At 45.9% G+C, this 10,911-nt stretch overlaps 1 protein-coding gene across 1 annotated transcript; it reads right to left on the bottom strand.

Annotated features, from left to right (window-relative positions):
- Positions 1–6,959: 6,959 nt before the first annotated feature.
- On the bottom strand, positions 6,960–10,911 carry LOC134874278 (zinc finger protein 862-like). Its single transcript, XM_063898354.1, has 2 exons — positions 8,197–10,911; positions 6,960–8,018 (listed from the first exon to the last, which is right to left on the bottom strand). The coding sequence occupies exons 1-2, from the start codon at positions 8,388–8,390 to the stop codon at positions 7,130–7,132; spliced, it is 1,083 nt and encodes a 360-aa protein (XP_063754424.1). The 5' UTR covers positions 8,391–10,911; the 3' UTR covers positions 6,960–7,129.

The following is a 10,911-nucleotide window of genomic DNA, read 5'->3' on the forward strand; positions in this document are numbered from 1 at the left end:
GTACATGCTGGGCAAAACTTACAGCTTTGTGTTGTTGTTGGTCAGGTTAATCCCGCCCCTGCCCCCGCCCCCAATGTAAGCGTGACGTATGTGGTTCTTGTCTCTAGGCAGACAGTTTTTTTGAGCCAGATAAACTCCGGTTTTCGGTGCTAAGAGCCGGCTCCGCTGCAGTGGGAACAGGAATAAGCGGTGTTTATCGGGCTCTAGTTACGATCTGGCCCAGGATCCTGTTTGGAGGGTAAGGGGTATTAGGCCCATGAAATCCCAACAATGTCTGGAGTATTAGGTCTGGAAAGGATGCACTTTCACACATGAAACACTCAGCAGAAGATTATCTTCTTCCTGCTGCTGCTCAACACCTGTGTTTCACAATGGGGATCAATAAAGGTTTATCTTATCCATGTCAGCGGCTTTGTATTCAGAAAATACATTGTTTGGTTAGGCGAGGGGTGGCGCCTGCAGGTAAAGCATGCAAGATGTAAGAATTCAAGCATTCAAGGAGCTGGTTTTTAATGTCTGTCTCTTGCGGCAACCATTACGCACATTCATTCCTGAAGATCATCATCCCTCCATTTAGACGGTATCATTGGGGTCTTTGTAAAGACCAGATGATGTCCTGTCTGACTGAGTTGGAGTGGGGGGTTATTTGTAGACAACTTCAGGGGGCCAGTGTGTATGAAAGGGACCTTATAATGTAGAAGGTCACATTTATTGTATTAAGAGGGTTATCCAACATGAACTTTTGGATCATTTTTTCTTTAAGTTTTAGTTTTGAAAGGGAAGTTGAAACTTAAAAATCATACCACTTGTTAGTTGACTTGGACAGACATTATTCTGGAGCTTGTGGTGGAAACTTCTGAAGCAATGGAGACGAAACTCAGAGAGATACTGGAGAGCAGGAACTTGATGGTAAAACACTGTTGGGTTTATTCAGAGTTACGGCCGGAGAATTGACAAGACATTTAGACACGAGTTGCCACTGCGGATGCCAAACTAATTCCGAAGATCTCGACAATATGAAGAGGTTTTAACTAGTTCCTAATGGATAATCAATATTCTCAGAGCAGCAGACTAAACAAGCTCAGACAATATGTTTAACTTAAAGTGTCATCTAGGTCACAAATAAGGTGTTTACCGGAGCATCTGTGTCCAGATAAACTGGAGCTAGCTGTCCGTAAACAATAAAGCCCATCTTAGGTCAGCGTGAGCTTGTACCCACTGTGGGAACAACAAGGCTTCGGAAGCCCAGGCTGCCCCTCCTTAATGAAGATAACAGCATCTGCAAGGCCGTAGAGCCAGGTCAGAGGAGGACAGAGAGAAGAGATGCAAATGAGCTAAAGATTTACAAGCTTACACAAAATATTCCCTAACAGACCTGACTGGGACTTCAGCCTTTTCACATGGAATGACTTCTCCCAAAGTTAAAAAAAAGATGTGCAGGGAATTAGCTCTTCCTTTTCCCAACATTTAAGTCACTAACTGTGCCCCTGTTTAGGATTCGAAAACGTTTAGGGATTTGGATTGATTATATACAGCGTGTTTCAGTATAAAGCTTTCCCTGCAGAGTAATCAGGAACCGATTCTGAAATCTGAAGTTAATGGGAAAAGATGTTGTTATCAGAAGCATTCTAATTGCTGTTTGCGTACGGGTAAAAACCTGAACTTAAGTAAAAAGACATATCATCCTTTCTCTTCCACTTACTGCTTTGGTGTCTGCACTGTAGTGACAAATCGTCAACATTATTAACAGTGTTGGGTGTAAAGCCTTACAAAAGTAACAGAGTTACAGTAATGTATTACTTTTTGCTGATACGCAGTAATATAATGCTTTACTTCTGAAATGTGGGTAATATAATACCCGTTAGAATTCTCAGTAACGCAGTTACAACAGATTTTAACCTGAAATGATGTGGTGTTGTGTTTCTAAGAATTCACAAACATGGCGAGACATTCCGACACCAGAAAAATAATTGTGAGGGTAGAATAGTAACTCAGTAAGTCTGTTTACTATTGGTTAAGAGGGCTGCAGAAACAGATTCACAATGCAGAGCTGCAGGCTCACAATGCAGAGCTGCAGGCTCACAATGCAGAGCTGCAGGCTCGCAATGCATAGCTGCAGGTTCGCAATGCAGAGCTGCAGGCTCACAATGCAGAGCTGCAGGCTCGGAGAAGAGAACAGAGAAAGACAGGAGTGTGCGCAGGCCAAAGCAACAGAAGGTCACTTTCTCTGGGTCTGCTGCTTGAACCTAGGTAAGTTAAGAGACTCGTGGCAGAGTGTTGAAGATCTGCAGCCTCTGTCCTCTGTGGAACTGCCAGTCAGCAAAATCCCCGTTAACACACCAATGACAAGGTAGGCTAACGTTCAATAGAGACTCGTTCATATACAGTACAGTAGGTTACTGCTACCGGTATCAGGTATTATTTAGCCCACTTAAAGAGGAGAATGTGTTTAATTTCTAGCTCTTTTCCTAATGTTCAGCATGTACTGCCAGATAGATAGATAGCTTTAATTAATGAGCTGCAATAAACTACATTTCAGCATTTAAAGCCATACTTTAGAGGTTATTTTGGTGAAAGTAACTCAAAGTAACGCAAAAGTAGTGTAATGCATTACAGTTCAGAGACAGTAATAATGTAATGTAACTTATTACTTTAAAAAGACAGTAATAAGTAGTATGTACTGTATTACATTTTGGAAGCAACTTGCCCATCAATAATTATAAACCATGTTGGGAGGGAATTGATGCCAGTAACACAAACATGAAAGAGCCAGATCGGAATCTGAGGGAACTCAGCAGAACTAAATAGGTATCCTGGTTAATTGGTAGGTGAACACATTTACCAGTCTGTTGTACTGTACTGATTTATAAAGGCTAGTCATTGATAGGTATTCATGTTCTATTTCACCACAGACTGTATAAATAATGGACGTAGTATCCGTGACGTCACCCATAGGTTTGTGAAGAGTCGTAATGAAGCTCAAAGTGGGCGACTCCCACCGTCGACATCTTCTCAGTCTACCTCACTCCCGCTCCCGGCAAATCTAAATATGGACATAGGGTTAGAGCTGAAGCGGGCGTGGCTACTGAAACACGCCCATCTAGCTGGAAGCTACCAAGCCAGCGAAGGCTTCCAAGCTACATGCTACCGTATGCTACACGCGGCGCTATCCCGCTAAAGGTCAACAGCACAATCTGCGGTCTAGATACTTTATACATTCTATGGAGCAGACACACTGATAATTAGTGCTAACGGTGCTAAAATATAAATAAAATATGAATACAATTTCACTTATCGAAAACACTGGAGACCAGACTTCTTGGACGGTCTGTACAATTAATCGCACAGCAAGCCATATTATGTCTGATATTTGCATTCAAAATGCACCAACACCACCAACATGTCCGACAGCTCAAGTGCAGTGACTGTTAGCAGAGCTACCAGCGCAGACAACTAGCGGCTAGCGCCCACTGACGGCGCTAACCTGTCAATCAAAGCGACCACACCCTTAATTATGCATAACAATAAGCCATAATATAATTAAAACGGGAGAGTTATATAGAAATTCACCCTCCTCACAGTTGTCATGAATAGGGAAATTAGCTATAGAGACCAAAAGCTATTTTTGTACCACGCTGTACATGTTTATTTCTGCTGTAAAAATAGGTATTTTAACATGGGGGGTCTATGTAAACTGCTCTGTTTTGGAGCCAGGCCACGCGGCCATTCGATGAACTGCAGTTTTTGGCACTTTCGTATGTGTTTCACTGCTCAGCCCCGGAGGTTGCCCCTTGTATTTCACACAGGCTCCGCCCTCTACTGGACTCTATGGGTTCTACCCTTCACTAATGACACGCAAGCGTTAACACATTGAATTTATGTCAACATAGTCGGCCAATCAGGACAAACCTATCCGAACGCAAGCATAGGCCTCACAGTATATAAGGCAGCTACACCGCTGTCTGTCATCCTTTTCTCTTCAGCGATCGGCGAGCCAACACCTGATTAAAAAAAAAAAAAATCATATGAAAGAAGTCTTGCCTGGAAAGAGCAAAGGCCGATATTAGCACGTTGCTGCCTTTCGTGCCCCGGGCTAATGGCAGGTGCTGATCCCCACCAGCTCTGCTTGGGTGCCTGGGAGCAGACCACGCCTTCCATCTCCGTCCTGCGCTGTCTGTCAAGCACTTCCGCGGCTCAGACGCCAGCAACGGTAGGACTATTTCAGGAGGGACTACGTCTCCCCACAGTGCGAAGAGACCGACAACCCTGTGCTCGAGGTGGTGGACATGGTAGAGGCCTCTCCCCGGGCCAAGCTCCTCTCGGGGACTTGTTCCCGGTGGTTCCTGCGACATGGGTCGGGCGGGCGTCCCCGCGCCGGCCTGGCTGTCCCCAAGGAACCCCTGAGGCGACAAAGGTAGGTATACATCCGTCATCCCAGCTGTGTACTCCCCCCACCACTGCTGCTGGAACCGGTAAACCGACTCCGCCAGGGGTTTTACGGTCCGGCCCGCCCAGCACAGCCGGCTTTCGTCTATCTGGTAGTGTGTGGAGGCGCAGTGGCAACAGCCACTAAAAAAACTAAAGCTCCGGGGGCAGGAATGATGGGGCTGCTGAGGGTGCAGGGCCGTACGGAGACCTCGTATCCCGGCGTGCTCCCACTTGATTAGAGCGTTGCAGCACATCTACTCCCACAGGCAGCGGGTGGTCGGAGAATAGGAAAACTCTGCCCCTGCTGCCGCGTAACAGGGAAACACGGGAATATTTCGACAAAATATTCCGGCTGGGAGCATAGCTAGCCGCGGCCGCCAACAACATGGGTGTGCGGAGCGTTTCGCCGATTACCCCTCAGCAAGATGCCCCCACCTCACCGGGGAAGAGTGATTATTTAGACGGCAGCAACGGCCAAATTAATAACTCAATACACAGTGTGGCCGACGCTGCTGGCCGTGTGATGTCCCTGGCCACAGTGGAATCATGCCACGTATGGCTGTGGAGTATCGGGGGATTTTGCTCGATGCAGGCAGGCTACATGCCACTCAGAAAACAGACAGACATCCCTTCTTCAGGCAGTCTGCAGACTACGACAGGGTGCGACGGTGACAGCTATGACCATCATGCAGACCTGGGTCTCATGGCGGCTGCTCACCACATGGTATCGCTGGGGCTACAGCACATGCGTCGCCTGCAGAGGTGGTTTGCCAGCCTTCATTTCAGGAGAAGCAAACAACACCTGCTGACCATCCACCACGCCCCGGAGTCCGCTCCGCCGCCTTGTTGAGCACGGTGGAGAAACTGCGGTTGTGGGCCTCTCAGAGAATGTGTTATCTCAGGAGGCCCTCCACACTCCAGGACTGGAGAACACCAGTCCAATCACCCTTACTGCAAACACTGCAAACCCTTAATAGGGAAAAAAAAAAAAAAGGGAAAACATGTGCTGGTGAGGAGCGGCAACCGTACCACAGTGGCCTACATCAACAGGCAAGACGGAATCCACTCCGCCGCCTTGTTGAGCATGGCGTAGAACCTGTGTTTGTGGACCACAGAGAATGTGTAATCTCTGAAGGCCCTCCACATTCCGGGACTGGAGAACAGGGGGCCGCCCTAATGTGAAGAGGCGGGACGAATGTGCTTCACCCGGATGTGGTGAGACAGATCTGGGTCCAGTTCGGAAAAGTGGAGGTGGACCTTTTCGCCAACCTGCGCAAACACCCAGCTGCCCCCTATGGTTTTCCCTGGCTCTGCAGGACAATCCACCCTTGGGGTGGATGCGCTTGCATATGAGACATGGCCAAGGAAGCAGCTTTACCCACTTCCACCACTGCGTCTCATCCCTCCACTCCTGGAGAGGGTAAGACTAGAACAGCTGTCAGTCGTTCTGGTAGCACCAGGTCGCTGCTCGGTACCGTGGTACGCAGAAATGACACAAATGATGGTGGTTCAGCCCTGGACCGTTCCTCAGTTCTGGGGAGCGCGGTCGCAAGAAGCAGGGGCAGTAGGGGCGTTTCCCACTCTGGGCCAACCTCTCCAGGCTTGGCTCCTGAGAGGGACAACATCCAGGCAGCAAAAGCAGGATCCACCACAGCCTGTTACAGGACAAAGTGGTTGGGATTCCAGCATTGGTGCGAGGAAAGGAGTCTAGAGCCTCTCTATCCTGTACATTGGGCTCTATTCTATCCTATTTACAGCTACTGGTGGACAGGGGGCTTGCTCATGCCACTGTCAAGGTGTATGCAGCAGCCATCTCGTCCTGCCATGAGGGATTTGGCGACAGACCAGTCTTTAGCCAACCACTTATGAAGCGTTTTTGCAGGGGGTCAGGAGACAACGCCTGGTGGTGCATGTCTGCAATGGGAACTGCCATTGGTGCACGAGGCTTTGGTTGCAGAACCATTTGGACCTCTTGAGCTCTCCTCTCTAAAGGCGTTGTCATTTAAAAAAAAGCTTTGCTGCTGGCATTGACTTCTGCCAGGAGAGTGTGTGAACTCACCGCTCTATCGGTGCACCCGAACTGCCTTTTGATTCGTGGTGACTGCAGTGGAGCGACACTCAGACTGAACCCCTCCTTTGTTCCAAGAACCTAAGGAGTGCTTTCAGTTTGAGGGTTATTCAAATAGACAGCTTTAGCAGTGTATGAAATTCGGCCAAAATAGGAGCTAGACCACAGGGCTAGTAACTTTCAAAAGTTACTAGCCCTGGTGTAAAGTTACTAGACCAAGCAAATCAATGTATGTCGTAGGCACGCGCATCACGTTTTCACATCATACACCACAATTTTCATAATAATAATAATAAAAAAAGCGATTTGGCGGACTTTCAGCTCAGAAAAGATAAAATTGGACATTATTGTTATTTTGTATTTGTGTTTTCAGCTATTTTTGGCATGATTGTATTATCAGTATACTTTAGGCTGGGATAAGTGACAGCGCTTTACATTTTCTTAAAAGAAAAAACACAGCAGATTACAAACAATAATTTATTAAAGTAGAACAACAGACTGAGAACAAGGGACATGAACAATATTAGCAGTGGATCAAACGATCAACATCAGTTCATTTAGGCAAAATGGTAATACAAACCGTAATACTTGCTGTAATAGCAGTAGTAATTGGTCTACAACAGACTACCACAATCATTCCTCATCCTCACCAACAAGACCTCTATCTTCCATCTCACCATCGTCAGAATCTACATTATCCTCCATGTCTGTAAACCAGTCTGAGTCATCAGAGTTTATCTCATTGGTTTCAGCTTCAACTACTGCACCCCCAGCAGCTTCAGCAACCATTTGAGCACCATCCACTCCGTCAACTCCATCAATCTCTTCCTGCACTTGTTTGGCTCCCTCCAAAGCTGCCATTCTGCCTTTCTTTCTTCCCTCCATGAAGTTGGGTCTGCGATTGTGGTTTTGATTCCACTGGTGAATGGCAGATGATGGATCAAAATCCTTTGTAGGTTCTGAGTGCAGCTGAATTGTCATGAGCATTGTCATGGTGGTAGCCTTCAGTCTATTCCTGTACTGGGACTTGGTAATCTTCATTTGAGAGAATCCTCTCTCACACTCAGAGGTGGCGGCAGGGAGTGATAAGACCAGATCAATTACATGCAGGATATTTGGAAACGTGCTCTTGTAAAGCTCAAACACAGATGGCCAGGACATGGAGTGAATCTTGTTCCCCTGGTTTTCGTACAATGCTTGTTTGAGGGAGGTCCACTCTGCTTCGATTGCACTTACATCTACTCCAACATTGTCGAAGTGCTCCCTGTAGTGGTCGATAATCACTCCAATGAAGTCATCCCCAAAATCATCTTCATGCTCCTGAGGCCATGACTGCATGTCCGCTATTTTTGTAGCTTTGAGGACTTCACCTCCCATGTCACTGAATCTCCGGGCTAGTGAACCAACCAATGCCTCAACGACCTTCTCAATCTGGCCTGAAGAGTGGTCTACCCCTGTTAGGGTCTGACCTTCAAAGGAGTTACAGTCTCCCTGCTGGAGTTTCCGCTGCTCAGGTCCTGCCCTGAAATAGTGAAACCAGCACCAAAACCATCACCACCAAAAATAAAGGCATAAAACAGTTGTGATTTACAAAAGAACCAGCAATAGCAAAGAGCATTTACGTAAATAAGCAAGTGGTTAAACAACTAATTAGAGCAGGAAATGACTTCATGATTTAATGAGCAATGTATCTATATTACCGGTCCTTGAATTTGTTGATGCTGGTCATTGTGGCCTTCAGTGCTTCATGTACATGATAGGTACAAACTTCTCTCTGCTGCAGCGTCTTCGACAGTTTGGAGAGAACGGCCAGAATGTCACTTAGGAAGTGGGCAAAAGTCATGGCATCTTTGGAGCGCAGCGTTTTCAGGAGACCTTTTGCCTTTGCTTGCATACCACTAGCTGTCCTGGTGGTGGCAACCTGCAATTCATTTAATATTTTTTTTTAATTTCAATTTACAAAAATGTATTTCAATATGTTGCCACAGTGGATATCAGATGATATCATTCATGCAACAGAAAATTCATCGGGCTGTTAATAACATGTTATTATTATCAAATGTCTTGACTGAGATGAAGAACAATTGCACGGTAACCACGCAACATGTTTTGCAGTGCTGTGTGGGTATGGCTAACCCAGCGCGTTCCTCCAACTCGGACAGGCCAGATCTTGGAGATGTTGGTGGTACTGAAAGCTGCCTTCAAACCAGCGGCCTGTTTAGGGATCCTGTAAAGCTTGTACAGAGCATCCAGGAGGACATAGACTTTGATGAACAAAGAGGCTTGTTTCATGGCTTCTTTGAAGGCCAATTCCACCCTATGGGCCATGCACTGCACCATCAGTATGTCTCCACTGATTCTTTCCCGCATGAGAGCGATCACCCCAGCCTTTTTCCCGGTGTTGACAGCCGCCCCATCGCCAGCAAATCCCACAATCTTCTTCATCATTTCTTCCTTTGGGATCCCCGGGAGCTTTACAGCTTGCATTATAGCATCATAGATGCCATTGGCATCTGGTTTGTCACACTGTACAAGTCCAAGGAAATTGCAGTGAGTCTTGCCATCCACTGCAAAGTGCAAGTAAACAATCTCTTGTTCAGTGGCAGAGACATCTGTTGATCCGTCGGACATTATTGTGATAAACTTAGCACTCTTTACCTTGTCTTCAATTGCTAGACGGGTGATTTCGGCTATAGCAACCAAAAACTCCTTACAGCTCTTTTCATTTCTGTAGGTGCTGCCGAGATCCAGGCCCTTCTTCTCATCCATCTCACACATCCATTTGAAATCAGAAACTGGTCTGCAGTGCATGGCAAGGGCGTGGGCATTTATGAAGAGTATCTTGAGCTTCTGAAATACTTTAGTATTCAAAGTCTCAATGGTCTTCTCGGCTATGCTCTCACCTTTCTTCTTATTCCTGGCCTCATACTTCTCCTGGGCTTCCTTGTGGCCGTCAGATCGTTGGTGACAGACTAAAGTGTCATGCTTCAGGTTTTGACACCCTTTGACAAAGGAACCTTGACTTCGCTTTCTGAAGATATCCCTCTGTTGTCGGGTTTCAGCATGGGGGCCGTATACAGTTTGACATGGCAGGCAGAATAAAGTTTCACTTTCGTCCACAATCAACCAAGGAAATTCTGCTTTCCATGCAGGCACTACACTTCGTTTCCTTTTAGTGGCATCGTATGCCTTATTCACTTCCTTTAAATCCATTTTCTTTTTCTTTTCAGGTGGTTGGTTAGGCGTGAGACCACACCACTGACGGAGCATGATTTTGCTTTGTTATTGTCAACCTCTCTTGCACAGCATCTATAAGATTGATTGTGAACATGTATTTATTCATTCTTTATACAGTACATTTAATGCTAGTTCTGATTATATTACTACTATTACTCACAGACTTGCAGTCAGGGGAGGCAGAGGAGGCAGAGCTAAATGTGGTATAGGGCCAAGCCCTTGGACTACTAAACTTGTTGACTTGTTATAGTCATTTTTTTTTCTATAGGCCTATTATTATTATTATGGTGGGTGTATGGAGTTTGGAGTTTTTTTGTATAATAATCTGCGAAATCCCTAAGACAAACCTTAAATAAAATCAAAAGTGAATAGGGCCATTACTAGATCAACTGCAGTGAAAACGCAGAAGGGAGGCAAACACAGTAGCTAGCTCTGCCTCAATGAGGGGGACGTGCGAGAGCGCACCAGTCGGGGTTATGCTTGTTCTGCCGTTGATCTGAGCTACGTTATGAGGCTACGTTATGTCTTTGACGTTTATGACCTTGTTCGTCAAAATGGCAGATTTTATAGTGATTAAGATAGGCCTACTCGTAAATCTGACTGAAAGTGGAAGTGTCTGCCTCGCCAGCCACGAACCTCACCGTATGTCACTGCTAGATCTAACATCTCCTCATTGACATCTCCATCCATTTTTTATGTTTTACAAATGATTTAAAAGTGCTAGTTATACAAATCACCCAACATTTAACAGTGTACACGATTAGCATTCAGGCAAACTCATTACAAATATACTCCTGTGTGACCTTAACTTCTAAAACCAAGATTATGTTCACCGTAAAATGACGTGGCTTACCTATAAGATTGAACGCTAACTTTATTACATGTTATCGTGGGCAACACACAGCATGAACCCTACGGGTTATCAGAAGGGACAAAAACATTTGAATAAACAAATTATTAAGACACGAATGCAGCGTGTGCGAAATAAGACCAATCTTATGTTGTGCAAGAGAGGTTTACAATAGCAAAAATAGGTTCGCGATGACGGCCGTAATGCTTGTAATAGACGCTCCGTGCAAAGGGGCTGTAAAATTGCCAGACACACGGGCAGGCAAGTGCATAGAGTTACTAGCCCGGTAAGAAAGTTACTAGACCCGGGCTTGCGGGCGTGTCGTTAT

Source organism: Eleginops maclovinus, chromosome 12, assembly GCF_036324505.1.
Source record: "Eleginops maclovinus isolate JMC-PN-2008 ecotype Puerto Natales chromosome 12, JC_Emac_rtc_rv5, whole genome shotgun sequence".
In the NCBI taxonomy this organism is placed as follows: Eukaryota; Metazoa; Chordata; class Actinopteri; order Perciformes; family Eleginopidae; genus Eleginops; species Eleginops maclovinus.

What these genes read in the sequence shown, in the direction of transcription:
- LOC134874278 (XM_063898354.1), bottom strand. Translation starts at nt 8,390, where the DNA reads ATGCAAGCAAAGGCAAAAGGTCTCCTGAAAACGCTGCGCTCCAAAGAT. An exon ending in ATCAACAAATTCAAGGACCG is followed by an intron (nt 8,019 to 8,196) that starts GTAATATAGATA and finishes TCACTATTTCAG; the next exon opens with GGCAGGACCTGAGCAGCGGA.